The sequence below is a fragment of the Haliotis rufescens genome, unplaced genomic scaffold, assembly GCF_023055435.1.
Source record: "Haliotis rufescens isolate VD_foot unplaced genomic scaffold, xgHalRufe1.0.p SCAF_327, whole genome shotgun sequence".
Classification (NCBI taxonomy): Eukaryota; Metazoa; Mollusca; class Gastropoda; order Lepetellida; family Haliotidae; genus Haliotis; species Haliotis rufescens.
Window position 1 is genome coordinate 1 of NW_025964032.1, and position 18,191 is coordinate 18,191.

General features: G+C 39.9%; 2 protein-coding genes across 3 annotated transcripts; one reads left to right on the forward strand and one right to left on the reverse strand.

The window, feature by feature from the left end:
- Window positions 1-87: 87 nt before the first annotated feature.
- LOC125371989 (derlin-2-like) lies at window positions 88-4,577 on the reverse strand. Its single transcript, XM_048380749.1, has 4 exons — window positions 4,468-4,577; window positions 2,808-2,873; window positions 847-1,014; window positions 88-297 (listed from the first exon to the last, which is right to left on the reverse strand). Exons 1-4 carry the CDS (start codon window positions 4,558-4,560, stop codon window positions 88-90), a joined length of 537 nt encoding a protein of 178 aa, XP_048236706.1. The 5' UTR covers window positions 4,561-4,577.
- Window positions 4,578-4,815: 238 nt separating this feature from the next.
- On the forward strand, window positions 4,816-17,661 carry LOC125371988 (sin3 histone deacetylase corepressor complex component SDS3-like). 2 transcript variants are annotated; one of them, XM_048380747.1, is made up of 9 exons: window positions 4,816-5,011; window positions 5,552-5,621; window positions 6,184-6,331; window positions 7,303-7,362; window positions 8,761-8,869; window positions 10,966-11,070; window positions 12,362-12,530; window positions 13,487-13,571; window positions 14,085-17,661. In XM_048380747.1, exons 1-9 carry the CDS (start codon window positions 4,912-4,914, stop codon window positions 14,178-14,180), a joined length of 942 nt encoding a protein of 313 aa, XP_048236704.1. In that variant the 5' UTR covers window positions 4,816-4,911; the 3' UTR covers window positions 14,181-17,661. The 2 variants fall into 2 exon arrangements, with proteins under 2 accessions (XP_048236704.1, XP_048236705.1); XM_048380748.1 differs by having other exon boundaries at window positions 8,761-8,863.
- The last annotated feature ends 530 nt before the right edge of the window (window positions 17,662-18,191 follow it).

Consider the following 18,191-nt stretch of genomic DNA (forward strand, 5'->3'; position numbering starts at 1 on the left):
AAATGTACTAACCATACTTACAGAGTTCATAAGAACTGAAGAAAATAACAACATAACTTAAAGTGAAATGTAAATACTGATGTCTGACTAAATGTACTTACCCATAAGATCAACTATTATAGAGTTGCCTAGCAACAACGAGAAACCAAGAAGCACCCATGGTAAATATGGTGCTTGAAAGTTCATGAGCCCGAAAAAGTTCATTCTTATGTAGGGGTTTCTTCGGCTCCACACATACACCAGCATTATCGTGAAAGCACTTCCCAGGAACACTAGATTTACAAACAATGCAATGATCTGAAACAGGGTCAAGGAGATATATCTTTGCAAAGTTTCAGCTTACTTTTGTCCTTGTACTTTCAGAGTTGTTGAAAATGCAGGAAAAAATATAAAAACAGGAATATGTGAAGGTCATTTTTTTCTGCTTGTTCAAAATACAAAAAAAAATAAAATGGAGTATATGTTATTGTGTATATAAAATTTCATAATGGTACATGCAGAAATGGCTAAGTAATGAGCAAAAGTGACAATTTCAAAATGGCTGTTGCGGCGGCCATGATTAAAATTGTGAGCATGTTTTAGCAAGCATGTTTTACAGAGACCATAGCTGGGGATGGACAACAGACAAGATGCCATGACATAAGCTCACATGACTTTCAGTCAGATGAGCTAAAATTAACATAAATCATACAAATGTCCCATTGCCATTGTCTCTAGCAAAATTACTGACTGCCCTGGGAGGCATGTAAAATAGGAATTGTAAAACACCAAGAAAAAGTTAAAACCTAACTTATATCTATGTAAATGTCCATGTCTCTACTCCTCAACAAAAACTTGAAAGGATACAGTCATTAAAAGACCTCCAAAGAGAAACATGAAGAAGAAGTCGGCTGTGCGGCCTCTGAAGGAACCCTCTTCCAACATCCGACAATAACGATATGCAAATATCATGTTGAACAGGAAGTTGAACCCAATGGGGCCGAAGTAGAGAAAGTTGGTGATCAGGCGCCATAACTGCAAGAGACAAAGATACCATGGTTACATAAACATGATAAACAGAAATAGTCATAAACATGCTGACATCGTAGATTAATGAACAAATCATAAACAACAGTCTGTGACTTAAACCACTAGACCAAAGCCCGAGTCTAGTAAAATTCCATCAGTCTCACAAACTTAGTTCATAATAGTCCATATAATCATTACACTAAACGCTACTGCAAATTATGCTTGGAGCCTTATTCAGGCTAGATGACACAATAGTCTTTGGAAAAGACTGTTAACATACGTTTAATAGTGAGTGAGTGAGTTGGGTTTAACGCCGCTTTTAACAGTATTCCAGTTATATCGCGGCGTGTCAGCTTAATGTGGGAGGAAAGCCCGAATTGATGCAGGTCTCAGACATTTACCACTTCAGTGAAACCCACGAGCATGGGTATGGTGCTAACAAACCTAGAAACATAACTGGGGCGAACCGGGATTCGAACCCACAATCATAGGTTTCTGGCGTACCCAAGGGACGAAACTCTGCACAGCGAATCGCAGCGCCTTAGACGACTGGGCCACCCGTGCCCCCCATACATAATAATAAAATACACTGAATATGATAGGTACAATGAGTGGGAGTGATCAGTGTTTGAAATAATTTTGAAACCCAACAAGACAGTCGGGTAGGTGACACATAAGTGTTACCTGCCCACATTCAGACATTATAAATATTGAAAAATTGGAACAAAAAACCCAAGACACATCGTGTCTTGATTCAGTTGAAATAATGCAAATAATTACCATGATTACTTGAGAATCTACAAGGAGTAATAATAAAACTGAACACGGAAGTAGTCTTAAAACTATCTGACAGACAGTCGAGCAGGCAGAGAAAAATTTCATCCAGTCTGACAGAAAAGTTACCAGCCACGGGCACGCGGTTATTACGGAGACTGTGTGAGTGAGGTTGGTGTAGTGCTGGTTTAACTATTTCAGTAACATCATGGCAGGGGACACCTGGATTGGCTTTACACATTTTACACAATGGAACCCAGGTGTCCAATGTGACGAGCAAACCCATTAACCAGGCGACCTGCCCCCCACTCAGAAGGGGTGTGCCTCCAACACCTACTTGCCATACAAAGACTGTCTATACCTAGGCCAAATGTATTACCATTACCGTATTCGCCGTAATAAGCGCCCCACTCTAATAAGCGCCCACTGCGGTATTTGCTAATATATTGGCTAGTGAACAATCCTAATTAGCACCCCTTCCGATTGATCAATGTTCACAAGACTTATTTATTCGCGTACAACACACACTCGTGTGTTATATGTACCCTTAATTATGGGCAATTAAATTCTAGAAAAAGATATCTGTCGTACATAAACATTTCAGGCTGTCAGCATAAACCACAAAATTTATCTTTCAACTGTTTTTTCACGAAAATTATATTCTAATAAGAGCCCCCTATTTTTAATTGCGAGAGCACCCTGGGCACTTATAACATAAAATACGGTATACTAAAAATCAAACTAGGGTAGCCGCACATTTCTTATTTGTAAATCAACTGTGCAACATGGGATTTTATCCCATGTTTGCTTTCAGAATGGCTTATGAATACCACTGAAAAATGTTAGTTTTGATCGAGTTATCAGAACCACATCGACATTATTGTTAGGCCTTTATATAGCATGCTAAAGTACTTTAATATCCAAGATATTTTTTTCTGGCCAAATTACCACAGTTCAACCTACCTCATCATTGCTTGTTCCCTTTCATTTCAAACAAATCAGTGAACAGTAATTTCATGACCTACCTGATAACTCCTGAATATAAGGTCTGGATTGAAGTATATTTGGAATGGAGTGATGATATCAAGTTGCTGAAAAGAAAAGAGAGAAACATGTGAAATAAACTGTATTCATAGACAATAATGGACATGACCAAAGCAAAATCTACAAATATAAATTGTTTCCAAATATTTACGAATGTTAATTTAATAATCCTTATCTTTAAAGATGTAGCGCTGATCCAAATGTCAATTTCTTTTTCCCATATTCACCATTCCTGTTGCAGTTACCATGGTTACCACTGAATGCATGCTCATAACTTCTAGGGGCCATTGCTACCATGTAATACCAATGCTGATCATGCTGATATCTTACACAGGAATACTAAAATTCAAGGCCTTTTCAAGACTGACAACTGTCATTTTCAAGGCCTTTTTAGTTGGGTTATTAGCCTTGGTCTGTCAATATTTTATCAAATCAAGCATTCTATATATTAGTCATAAGGCCTAAAAAGCTGTATGACCATCACACATTTCCAACAAAATTTATTTTCACAGAACAAAAAAAAAAATTAAGTCTGTCATGAATTCTTTGGGGTCTTTGGCACACAAATCTATCACTGTGATAAATCTCACTTAAACATCCTTGGTACATATTTTTGTGTGCTTTAATATTTTGATTAATATGTACATGTCATTTTGCACATTCAAGGCTTTTCAAGCTATTTTGGGGATTTTCAAGACTCTTCAAGGTTGATATTAAAAACCAGGGCTTATCAACTACTCAAGTGGGACCTTAAAATTTAAGGCTTTTTCAAGTCTGTACGGACGCTGTTTTCAGTAACTCGGACTATTATTTTGATAATGATAACAATTATCCCAGTAGTAGTCAACTCTGACTCAATCAACGATAGATTAGGACAAGACCATGTATTGTAAACACTGAAAGTAGTACATATCTGAACTTTTACATTTGCAAATTTATCCTAAAATCATGTATCGTCAGATAATAGGTTTTAGGACATCATTTGCTTTTGGAAGGCCATGCTTATCATGATTACATATGCTATAACAAGGGGTGTGGCATCACACAGACATTGTAAATACTCAGATCATGGCCTGTTTTTAAGATAAAGACATCTTTTATTAGTGAGAGATGTTCTACAGTTCGTTCTTGTGATTAGCCACAAAATTACGAATGTTTTTAAAAAGTCCGAAAACACATAACACGGGGATAAAAGACCCTAACGGATACGGTTTTTTATACATTGGTTTCATCCCGCTAATAACAATATCTGAATGTTTAAAATTTCCCAAACCGAGTTTACTGACTAATTATCCTCGTGATACTGAATTCTACTCCCTGGTCAGCTGTGACTGACTGGCTGATGGCCAATGATATGAAATTGAACTTATTTCGCCACGAGTCATTCCTTGTGAGGACAAGTGTCATATTCATATAGTACTGTGTCCATACTTTCGCGATAGGTATTAAATGTATTGATTTTTCATTCTCAGACATAACCAGAGAGTAGAAAGTTTGGCATCAACATAACTTTACCGAAGCGTCAGTGAAATCTTTGACACCGGTCGGTGTACTTTCAATTGACTCACTCAGATCGACATGTTATCAGCATAAAGGTGTCGAAATCGCAGATCCTACTTGTTTCAACGTCATAGTACTCACCACGGCAATAGTTGTTAGCACACATGCAGTTGTATATGCCCTTGTTATTGGGGGCATCTGCATATACTCCTGCTGAAACGTTTGGGCCGCCATACTTGTTGATCTCAGCCACGTGTAATACGCATGCGTGTGTTACCGGAAACCTTCTTCATTTAATTCACATCGATAAATTTGTTTCAAAACATAGTGTATTATTTACGCATAATTTGTCATCGACAGTTCATTTATTTATTTATTATATAAAATCCATATGTCGTAAGTTATATCATTTTGAAAAGATTTTCAATATATTCAACAAAAGATTATTCAAAATGATCGATTAGAATTAAGATTTGAACGAATCAACAACTTCCGCAGGTGCGCGCTCGCAGCCGGAAATATATTGAGACAAACAAAACAGGGAGAGCACGACCGAGGCGTGTATGTGGGATATTTTGAAATCAAATGTCCAGCTATACTTCATCGCCGAGACCAGATAACGACGACGACCTCGACAACGACGACATCTACAGCACAGACGAGGACGGCAACGATTCTGATGAAGGTTACGAAAATGGAACTTTGAAATTTTGATTGTCAATAAAAGTAATCTTTAGATAAAAAAAAATGCCATTTTTGGCTTATATTGGACAACGTGCAGACAGGGGTAGATAGCACTTTACAAGTGTCTTTTGTCTCGCTCAAATCTAATATCTGAGCCTATGAACATTTCGTTTCTAGATTCCCTCTCTCGTGACTTAGCCCTTGGAAAACCTTTTGTAGCACGTTAGCGTTTATGACGAACACGCTTATAACGAACTGACCGATATAACGACTTATGTTTTAGTCCCACACATTTGCTGTATATATGCTTATAACGAACTATGGTTATTGCAAACTAAAATTAGTGGTCCCTTTGAGTTCATTATAACCGTTGTTATCTGTATCAGTTTTTATAACCCATGCATCCTATAAACCCAATGACTGTGATTGGATTCATGGCCCCAATTCTGTTTATGAGAATGCCATCCTGATTAAGAGAAGACACACCCCCACAGGCCAAATAGATCACCTACAGAATTCTTACTCTAATTTCTGAATGCAGACACTGAAGATGCCAGCGAAACAGAGGACAAGCAGCAGAACAATCTTCCCCGCACTGAGATAAGGGAGCAGTAAGTCCCCCATTTATTCTTCAAGTTACTCTTGGGGGCACGGGTGGCCCAGTCGTCTAAGGTGATGTTATTCGTTGTGCAGAGTTGCGTCCCTTGGGCACGCCAGAAACCTATGATTGTGGGTTCGAATCCCGGTTCACCCCGATTATGTTTCTAGGTTTGTCAGCACCATACCCATCATGCCCATGCTCGTGGGTTTCACCAAAGTGGTAAACGTCTGAGACCTGCATCACTTCGGGCTTTCCTCCCACATTAAGCTGACACGCCACAATATAGCTGGAATATTGTTAAAAGCCCAACTCACTCACTCACTCAAGTGACTCTTAATGGATTCGCTGTGCTGTTGAAAGTGAGCTATAAAATAATATAAAAAAATTCCTTGCAATTGAGGCAGTTTGGCCATAATGAAATAACATTGTCACATGCACAAATGACCATGATCATGTTACTTATCATGATGATTATCACCATATAGTTTTAACTATTGCAACAACAATGTGATGGTCAAAATCCCCCCAGTAGCCGAACATGTAGTGGTAAATAATATTGTTTTGCTTTCCAGGATGTACCAGGATAAATTGGCTCATCTGAAAAAGCAACTGCAGCATCTGAAGGAAGGCACCCTTCCCGAATACATCAAGCGGAACAGGAGGATCGAACAGCAGTATCGTGAAAGACTGCGTCTGAACGAGATCTGGAGAGATATTGAGGTAGAGTAGAATATTCTACCCATCAATTGTCTTAGCATACTGTTTACCAGTATTTGTTTCAAATGTTTCCTATTGACCACTCAAAGATTAGTTCGTGGGTACAGGGGGCCCAGGTACTTGGTTCTACACCTCGCTGTGCAAGAGTTATGTCCCTTAGCTGGCAGGATCCTCTTGTCATGGGTTTGAATCTGAGGTACCCAGACTTTGATCCTTGACTTCTGGATTAGTACTATGTCAGGTTATTTGGTTCATTCTCTCTTTTTTTACTTTGATCTAAAACCAACAACTGTTGAAGGTCTGTTATAATTGATTCGAAATGGAAATGGTATGCAATTTTTGTTAAGTCAAACTCTATGTTTGATATTGATATCAGATTTACCATTGTTGCAAGCAGAAATGTCTAATTATTTATAAAATTGTTGGGGTCTTTAATTATGAATTTTTAGGTTTTCTTTCATTCCCTCATTGTTACCACGTTACAAAAGACACTGCCTCACATAATGTCATTGTCACCAAGTACCAATAAAGATAACCGCTGTGTTCCCATCTTACAATTCTACCAAAAATTCATATCACAACAGTTGACAGTAAATGTTCACAGATTCCTTGAAGCTGAACTGTGTGTTTAGAAATATCAAGGTAAAAAAATTAAATTCACTTTCAAAATAAATTTGATGAGAATATTAGTAGACTGACATGTTTATGTTTTAATTGTCGACTCTAGTGCTTAAATTGTGTTGATGGGCGGTCGGGTAGCCAAGTGGCATTCGCTCGTCACGCCGAAGACCCAGGTTCGATTCCCGACAATGGTACAATGTGTGACGCCCATTTGTGGTGCCCCCCGCCGTGATGTTGCTGGAATATTGCTGAAAGAGGCATAAAATGAAACTCACTCACTCAATTGTGTCGATGTATCCTTGTGTTCACTAGAACAGTAGCTGTTTCATGATTTGTTGTTTATTGTGTTTCAGCTGGAGATAGTTGAGAGAGAACATAAGAAAGAGAAGAAAGCATCAGCTAAAGAGTTTGAGGTGAGGGAAGGGAGACAACCCCAGTTGCACGACACACATGGTCATTGTATTGTTCTATGTACATGAAGATCTGGGTTAGAGGTCTTTAACAACCAGTGCTTGTCCCCCATGAAGTTATGGGTTAGAATTGGTCGTCAACAACGCAAGCTTGTCCACCATAAAGATCTAGGTTTGAATTGGTTTTCAACAAGTCATGCTTGTCCCACATGAAGATCTGGGTTAGAATTTGTCTTCAGCAAGCCATGCTTGTCACCCATGAAGATCTGGGTTAGAATTGGTCTTCAACAACCCATGCATGTCTTAAGAGGCGACTAACAGGATCAGGTGGTCAGGCTCACTGAATTGGTTGATGCATGTCATCGTATCCCAATTGCATGGATCGATGCTCATGATGTCAATCACTGGATTGTCTGGTCCCGACTTGATTATTTACAGACCGCTGTAATATAGATGGAATATTGCTGAGTGCGGCGTTAATCAACAATCAAACTAGTTATACTGTAACCTAACTAGAGGATAGGAACCGGTCCACTTGATTTTTGTACTTTTATTAATTTATAATTAAGTTGAACATTCGCCAGTTGCATGGCAACATGGGATACCATTTGTATGACACTATCTCCAAGCAGGATGAATGGGTGCTGTCCATTCATCAGTCTCTCCGTCATGTTTCGTTTCTGAAGCAGAACTAAAAAACCAGGAGAGATATCTCACCAAACTTGGCACATAGATAGATCTAGTGGTGAACTGATGCCTTTTGAATAGTTTGGGATTTTTAAAAAAAATGTTTTTCGGGTTTCCATAGCAATGGCTTTGACTTAGACTAAAAATGGCAGTAGTGCTCGTTTCCCGAGCAAATCATGAAAACCGTACAATATTTCTTGCCTTGCACACAACAGGTCATGTCATATTGGTGGAGGATATGATTTTTTCGTGCTTATTCTCTTGGTATCTGCATGTCTCAGTTTATGACTTGGTCACTATATGCTATAGAAGAGCGGGGCGGTCAGGTAGCCTAGTGGGTAAAAGTTATCTCGTCACGCTGAAGACCCAGGTTCGATTCCCGACATGGGTACATTGTGTGAAGCCCATTTCTGGTGTCCCCCGCCGTGATATTGATGGAATATTGCTAAAAGTGGTGTAGAACCATACTCACTCACTATAAGGGACATCTACGTTCAGAGTAATGACGATATCATTTGTAAGTTTAAAACATACTATCAGGAACTAGGTTAAAGAATTATTTCAGTTTTTAAATAAATGTGCAACAAACAATACTTTATTTTGCCCTAATGGGAACAAATTTCTACTTTTAGAATTAAACCTTTAAATACTTGAACTTAACTGACTTTGGTTATATTGGATGATACATGGATGAAATGATGTGTTTCTCCTCAGGAGAAGAAGATCGAACTGAAGGAAAGTCTAATCATGGATTTGGAGGAGAAGAAGAGAAACGTGGAGTGTGAGAGGGGAACGATGGACATGAACACTAGCAGTGGTACAGGTTCTTACACCTTTGGTATTGCTTCTTAGGGCGTGATTTAGTTATATAATACATGCACGTTGAAAACTACAACTTACATTTATGTCTACGTGCATGTTAAACAAAGAATTTCAAATTGGTGTCTCACCAACCCTTAATTGTCCACACAACATTAATCTTTGAATATACTCAACATGCTCACTATAACTGAGGGGGCACGGGTGGCCCAGTCGTCTAAGGCGCCGCGATTCGCTGTGCAGAGTTGCGTCCCTTGGGCACGCCAGAAACCTATGATTGTGGGTTCGAATCCCGGTTCGCCCCAATTATGTTTCTAGGTTTGTCAGCACCATACCCGTACTCGTGGGTTTCACCGAAGTGGTAAACGTCTGAGACCTGCATCACTTCGGGCTTTCCTCCCACATTAAGCTGACACGCCGTGATATAACTGGAATACTGTTAAAAGCGGCATTAAACCCAACTCACTCACTCACTCATTCACTCACTATAACTGAGATGTATTTACCACCCTACTTCCCTGAGTTATGTGTAATTTGTTGTTTTCTTGGGCGTGATGTCATCTAACTGTGGGTACTTCAAGATTAGGCCGTAAAAGGCGACTATGCTTGTCATAAGAGGCGACTAACGGGATCGGATGGTAAGACTCGCTGACTTGGTTGAAGCATGTCATCGATCCCAAATGGTGGATCGATGCTCATGATATCAATCACTGGATTGTCTGGTACAGTCTCGATTATTTAAAGACCACTGTCATAAAGCTGGAATATTGCTAAGTGCGGCGTTAAACAACAAACTTCAAGATTATGTACTGTACCGTAGTTTCATCTATCTCTGTGTCAGGTTATGACATTAAGGTTATCCAACTAGTGATTATCATTATGCAGTACATGATGGTGCCACATGAATACTGTCATTAATTGTATTAAAACGTTCCTCCCACATCAAGCTGGCATGTTGTGATATACCGTATTCGACGTAATAAGCGCCCCGCTCTAATAAACTATTCGCACGGCGATATTTGCTAATAAATTGGCTTGTGAACAATCCCAATTAGCACCCCTTCCGATTGATCAATGTACACAAGACTTATTTATTCGTGTATAATACGCACTCGTGTGTATATATGCAACCTTAATTATGGGCAATTAAATTCTGGAAAAATATATCTGTCGTATATGAACATTTCTAATAAGAGCCCCCTATTTTTAATTTTGAGAGCGCCCTGGGCGCTTATTTATGTCGAATACGGTAACTGGAATGCTGTTCATAGCAGCGTTAAACCCAACTCATTCACTCCCCTTTAGAAGTCAGGTGCTTCAGAAATTGTCATTGCTCTAATTATGCTAATTCAAACTCACATCTTTGTGGATCATAATGATATGATGAAGTATCCTAGTGGTAGCCTCAAGGCTAAAGGGATTGCTTGTCATGCCAAAGGACCAGGTTCGATAAAACAATTCTCACTGACTCACGCTCAAGTAATGATCATCCTCCCGAGGCAAGAGAGTTAACTGACTTTAAAAGTCCAGTTTCCATCCTTGCCGAGCTAGGCTGGAATTCCTGGGCACGATCGTAGCGCCACCAGTGGCTATTACCAGTTATGTCCCTTTTAAGCCTCTCCTATGGACCAATCAGATTCCACCTCTCTTGTCACTTGCGTTTGCTTCACACAAAATGATGGCGATAATCAAGATCTATATTGTGATAAAACGGGTCTTACATTGCAAAATGCATCAAATCACGTGAGCACCTTGATTAAAACATGAAAAGATTTGGAAAATATCTGCTGACAACGAGTTGGCGGTGCACATGCTTTGCAAATCCTTCATTCGACCGAAATCTGCACGACGTTTACAAACCGGATTTGGATTACGGTGCCCGATTTTGATTGGACTATGCATAGACTCGTTATTCCAGCCAAAATGTAACTCCATAATACCAGCCTAGTTCGGCAAGGGTGGAAACTAGACTTTTATAGTCCGTTAACTCTCTTGTCTTGGGTAAGATGGTAATGATGGAATATAGCAAATATTGGCGTAAAACAATACTCAGTCACTCACTTTTATGTCAACTACAACTGGTGTGGAATATCTCTGCAGGAATGACAGACTTTATGGAAGTGAAGCCGATCATGACAAGGAAACTGCGGAGGAGGCCAAATGACCCGGTGCCACTTCCAGAGAAGCGGAGGAAACCATCGCCTGATATCCTTTGTTGTTTGAATATATGCCAAATATTCTGTGCCAAGACCAAGTATCACCTGGTCATGTTCCCCCAGAATACAGCTGTTTACAGGGGGGTGCCCTTTATACACGCTTTACTCGTAAACATGCTGTCTTGTATCAGTTTTATGGTATGACACGATATCCACATCAAAGCTTTGGAACAAATCTAACAGCATTGGATGGAACTTGGGGGGCACGGGGGGCCCAGTCATCTCAGTTTGCCCAGATTATGTTGTCAGCACCATACCTGTGCTCATGGGTTTCACCAAAGTGGTAAACGTCTGAGACCATCACTTCGGGCTTTCTTCCCACATTAAGCTTACATGCCGCGATATAACTGGAATACTGTTAAAAGCAGCGTTAAACCTCACTCACTCACTCACTCACTCACTCACTCACTCACTCACTCACACGCAAATTGAGTTTGGTATGAGTTCATGTTATGTTTTTGATATCAGATTAATTTGTATCTGAAGCCATGCAACCATCTGCCCCACTGAGCTGATAATTAAAACATAGCCATCCTGCATTGCCAGCACTCTAGAATGAAGACTGATAAAGGCAGGTCAGGTTGGTCATCAGCCTATTTAAGATACATACAGTTGTCAGGGTTACCATGGTTACAAGGGCAATTGATAAAAGCCGCGTGTGCTGGGGAGAATCCCATGATGCAGACTGTAGGAAAGGGTTGTAAACACAGAACATAATGTTCTTTGAGACCTATCGAAAGGTCGACAGTTCTTTCAGTGCCTTCATAAAACAAATTCTAGCAAGTAGCAAAGGTTTTCTAAAATCATTATATGGAACATCAAAACTATGAAACGCGTGATTGTTTGTCAACGATAATGCCCCAATGAGATACACATTACAACAAAATATGAGTCATAAGTCTGATCCCCTTCACTCACCCCTAGAATTTGTGACCAGTCAGTCAGGTTGGCTGCAAATAAAGCAGTTAAAACACCACTTAATGATACTGGATAACTGAACTGCCATTACGTAAACGAAATAGGCACAAACAAATACTGGAAACTACGGTTATAACGAACACGCATTTAAAGAACTGACTGATATAACAAACTTATTTTACAGTCCCGACCATTTGTTGTATAAATGTCGTATATATGCTTATAACGAACTACAGTTATTACAAACTAAAATTAGTGGTCCCTTCGAGTTCATTATAACTGTAGTTTACTGTATGACAAATCACTCCTGACCTAGTTCTAAACACTGACTGAGTATGCATGTCTTCCTTAACTAATCTCACCTCAGCTTAATTTCTTCTTGGACGAACAAGAGATTCAGGATGACCTCCGCATCATCAATAAAGTGAGCGGTAAACCAATCAACAAGAAGCCGGCGCCTGTCCCCACGCCGATAGAAGGCGTGTCCGATGTCAAGATTGATGATGGCAAACTCTACTATGACAAAAGATGGTAGGTGATGAAGCAATGCAGAGGTAGAAATTAACATTTTTAGTTCGCTAGTCCTTATAATGATAATATATTGCAAAACCCTTAAAAATGGCAAATTTCTACTAGTCCTTATGATACCTTAACTATTGGGCAGTTTGGCAAGGACTACAGGAGTAGTGCCAATTTCTAATGCTAAGCAGTTTTTTTGGTGTAGAGTGGCACTTTTTAGAAAAAAAATGGTTGGTTCATGGAAGCCATGGAAACAAAAACAACTAAGTCTTTTTAAGAGTGATTAAATCCACATGATGGGAACACTTTAATAAATCTTAGCTGATAATTGAAGAAAACATGGCTTTTCTGTAGTCGCACTGTAGAGTGAACACTTATTAAGGCTGTTAGTCTTTACTGGGGGCAAATCAGGCAAGTCATTAGCTGATACTGTGACATCGCCAACTAGTCGTGTTAATGGGTGATTGATGAACACAGTGTTCACTTGGGAGAATCCAGTCAGCTTTTTAGGGAAATAGACACTCCCTCATTGAGTTAAATGCAATAGTGCTTCATCATAACAAATTATTTAAACTTCATTGCTGATTTTGCATATTTCCTTTGAATAATGATTGCATGAATTATGACTGATGTACCAATGAATGTAATTGCTATCTGGGATGAATTACCTCCCTTTATTATTGCATTATCAGGGCGGTCGGGTAGCCTAGTGGTTAAAGCGTTCGCTTGTCACGCCAAAGACCTGGGTTTGATTCCCGACATGGGTACAATGTGTGAAGCCCATTTCTGATGTCCCCCGCCGTGATATTGCTGGGATATTGCTAAAAGCGGCGTAAAACCACACTCACTCACTCACTATTGCATTATTTATTTTCCTAAGGGTCAAAAAGCCTTGAGGTTGTTGCAGACAAGTCTGCCCCCATTCTGTCGTATGTGCCGAGATGCTGTCAATGTTGTTGGTGTTCCAGGTTTCACAGGAACCAGCCAGTGTTTGTGGAGTCGAAGGAGGGGGGCAAGGTGTGTGGCGTCATCACAGGAGTCGGCTCACAGGAGGTCAGTACAGGAAATACAGTCTTCAGCGTAATCCTAAATGGATGGAGTGGTCAGGCTTGGTGACTTGGTTGATTGTGTGTCGTACCCTGACAAGTGTGTATCTGATTGTTGTGAGGGGGCAGGGGTGGCCCAGTCGTCTCAGGCGCCATGGTTCGCTGTGCAGAGTTGCGTCCCTTGGAAATGACAGAAACCTATGATTGTGGGTTTGAATCCTGGTTTGCTCAGATTATGTTTCTGGGTTTGTCAGCGCCATACTCGTGCTCGTGGGTTTCACCAAAGTGGTAACCGTCTGAGACCTGCATCACTTCGGCTTTCCTCCCACATTAAGCTGACACGCGCGATATAACTGGAATACTGTTAAAAGCGGCATTAAACCCAACTCACTCACTCACTCACTCACTCACTCACTCACTCACTCACTCACTCACTCACTCACTCACTCACACACTCACTGTAGTATCATTCCTCACAACTCAAGGCAGCCTTTTTTATGTGCATCCCTGTTGGTTTCAGATCTGGGTGCGGAAGACGTCTGACAACACCAAACTCCGTATCTACGTCTCCCAGCTACAGAAAGGCAAATACATCCTCCGTCGTCGCTCCACATGACCTGTGTGAGATGTCATCACCCTGTCATCACTGTCATACATATGACGTCATGCTCATCGCCATTTTACATCATGTTGTCATGGCAACACTCCAGATAACCACTGGGATATTTATACTCTACTGTCTACAGCTCTGTAATTGTTCTACCACTACAAACAGTTATATATGGTGAATCTTTTCGCTGTCAGTCCTATTCTGAATGATCTGCGTAAAGATTTAATAAATAATCTTTTTGACTGACTAAGGGGTGCAAAGTATAATAATAAGCTTGATGTCATGTTCATTGGGATATATTGGCATTAATGCATATTAATAATATCAGTGTCTTGATCCTGAAATGTAAACATCATGTAAAGATGTTAACAGGGACAAAATTCTCAAACATATTTACATTTTTTGATATGTTATTCATGTTAATATTGTTTGTATTTTAGAATAATTATGATGTAGATTACCAGTACATCCCTATGTGGTATAGCATTGTTTTCCCACCGTGTTCCTGATACAGGACTTATATCCTGGCCAGCAGTGGTTGGTCCGATAACAGAGACGTCTGGAGCGTGCATTCAGTCTAACAGATTTCCTGGTTCTGTGACCTTGTTACATTATTATCCAATTCCATGTAGAAATGTTAGTCAACCAATCAGATTGTGGCACACACTCCCATTCATTCACACTGTAGTAGGGGGGCGGTCAGGTAGCCTAGTGGTTAAAGCGTTCGCTCGTCACGCCGAAGACCCGGGTTCGATTCCCGACATGGGTACAATGTGTGAAGCCCATTTCTGGTGTCCCCGTCCGTGATATTGCTGGAATATTGCCTAAAAGCCGCATAAAACCATACTCAATCACTCACTCACACTGTAGTATATCATACGGTTAATCTCAAAGCTTTTGATTCATTTTGCTTCATGAACTGATCAGTGAACTAAAAGCTGGCAACTAAACATAAAACATTTAATATTTTTATTTGTCAGTCCTCGTTTATTCTGTGGCAATTGAAAGATACTGTTAAGAAGTAATCTCTCTTACTGAAGTGAATAACTGTTCTGATAGTTAGTAGTTCGCTCTTAATCAAGTACAGGATGTCATTCTAAGACAATATCACACTCATATCCTAAATAAGAAGAGAAATATTTAAATACTTTTTGTCTTTTCCTTTGCTTCGACGTATCATGTTTATTAGTACAATTAAGTTATCTGAAAGCAAGGTGTTGATGTAATTTTAGTTTCCCGCAGTTATTTTCAGATATTCCAGTGCCTAAAGTTTCTATACAGAGTTACATCCCTTTGGTGTGTCAGGATCTTCTGATCATGGGTTCAAATCCCAGATTATGATCCTTAGTCGTCACCTACCTATGCTTTAAGATACATCTATTCACTGGAGTGTCATAACACATCCACAGCCACCAGCCATGTTAAAAGGGAGACTACTCCGTGCTCTGAGGCCCTTGTACAATACAGTGGTGTGAAATTGAAACATTTTGTGTGGTAGGGTACTAATTAACTGTTACAGTGATAGATATCATAACATATGAGTTAACAGACAAAGAAAGAGGTGTGTGCTCATAGTCTTCACCAAGGGGATGGGGGCACGGGTGGCCCAGTCGTCAAATGGTAAATGTCTATGACCTGCATCACTTTGGGCTTTCCTCCCACATTAAGCTGGCACGCCGTGATATGACTGGAATACTGTAAAAAGCGGTGTAAAACACAACTCACTCACTTACCAAGGTGATAACTATTGATGACTGCATGTCTTTGGACTTTCCTCCCACTTTAGGATAATATCATGCAGAGTGATATATCTCAAATGCTGTTCATTATTGATATCAATTTGTTATGAAATACAGGGACTAACTTATAAATTTATCATTCAGTATACAATTATTAAGGCCAAATATTAAATTGTGTGTCCTTTCGGATTGGCTTGCTCAGTGTGGCTTAAGCTGGAAAGAACAAGAAAAAATGTTGTTAGATTTCCTGAAATCTCTTTGAAATAATAGTTTCAACAAGAATAAAAGAATGTTTTCATCAACTCCAGCATTTTAAATCATTCTTGTCTACTATTGCAAATTCATCATTTTTGTCGTCATGGTGACCGCTAGTCAATATGCATTTAGTAGTGTCATTTTTCAGGAATCAGGAATGCTCAGATAACCTTTTTCACAAGATTATGCTCCTTGCTCTACTGGGTAATGTGGTCCACCCTGATTATGATCCTTGCTCTACTGGGTATTGTGGTCCACCCTGATTATGATCCTTGGTCATGGGGGTATTGTGATCCACCCTGATTATGATCCTTGCTCTACTGGGTAATGTGATCCACCCTGATTATGATCCTTGGTCATGGGGGTATTGTGATCCACCCTGATTATGATCCTTGGTCTACGGGGTAATGTGATCCACCCTGATTATGATCCTTGGTCTGACAGGGCAGTGTGGTCCACCCTGATTATGATCCTTGGTCTAACAGGTAATTTGATCCACCCTGATAATGACCGTTGATCTACGGGGTAATGTGATCCACCCTGATTATGATCCTTGGTCTGACAGGTAATGTGATCCACCTGGATCAAGACCATGATGTATGATCAAAGTGGTAAACATCTACGACCTTTGTTGCATTGAATCTCCCTCCACATCACAAAGTGTTGACAATACCATGTATATTAGAGATTTTTTGATAGGATTCATATTGAGTCAGTTCTTCAATTTCATCATATATTGATGTTGTTTTGAAATAGCATGAAGTTGAACAGTTGTCATCAAAGACTTTTTGTTATCCTTTGTAATATCAAAATGACTCAATTTTACCCACATTTCATCCTCACCAATATTGTACCGAGACTTTGGCATTCTGCCCTGTTTTGTCTGGTACACAGTGTGACTACCCGTTGTGTTATACAATGTATACCCCTGGTACACAGTGTGACTACCTGTTGTGTTATACAATGTATACCCCTGGCACACAGTGTGACTAACCGTTGTGTTATACAATGTATACCCCTGGTACACAGTGTGACTACCCGTTGTGTTCTACAATGTATACCCCTGGTACACAGTGTGACTACCTGTTGTGTTATACAATGTATACCCCTGGTACACAGTGTGACTACCCGTTGTGTTATACAATGTATACCCCTGGTACACAGTGTGACTACCCGTTGTGTTATACAATGTATACCCCTGGTACACAGTGTGACTACCCGTTGTGTTATACAATGTATACCCCTGGTACACAGTGTGACTACCCGTTGTGTTATACAATGTATACCCCTGGTACACAGTGTGACTACCCGTTGTGTTATACAATGTATACCCAGCCTGAAGTCCAACACTGCACTTCATTCCAGAATCTTGCATTGAGTCCACCAACTGCACAGAGCTTTGAGGCCCTTGTATTGACACTCAAGTTGTTAATGATCAAAGTAGTTGTAGAATTTAATTGTAAAAGACCTAATAAAGTCTATATTAGAAATTTCATGAATGTTGTCTTTTTCAAGTGTTCGCTGTGACAATTAGTTGTTGTGGAACTGAAACATTGTCCTGCATAGTCAACCCTTGTGTTACTGAAACATTCCACACACTGCCAACCTTTGTTACTGAAACATTCCACCCGCTGCCAACCTGTTACTGAAACATTCCACACACTGCCAACCTTTGTTACTGAAACATTCCTCACACTGCCAACCTTTGTTACTGAAACATTCCACACACTGCCAACCTTTGTTACTGAAACATTCCACACACTGTCGACCTTTGTTACTGAAACATTCCACACACTGCCAACCCTTGTGTCACTGAAACATTCTATACACTGTCAACCTTTGTTACTGAAACATTCCTCACACTGCCAACCTTACTGAAACATTCCACACTGTCAACCCTTGTTACTGAAACATTCTATACACTGTCAACCTTTGTTACTGAAACATTCCACACACTGCCAACCTTACTGAAACATTCCACACTGTCAACCCTTGTTACTGAAACATTCTATACACTGTCAAC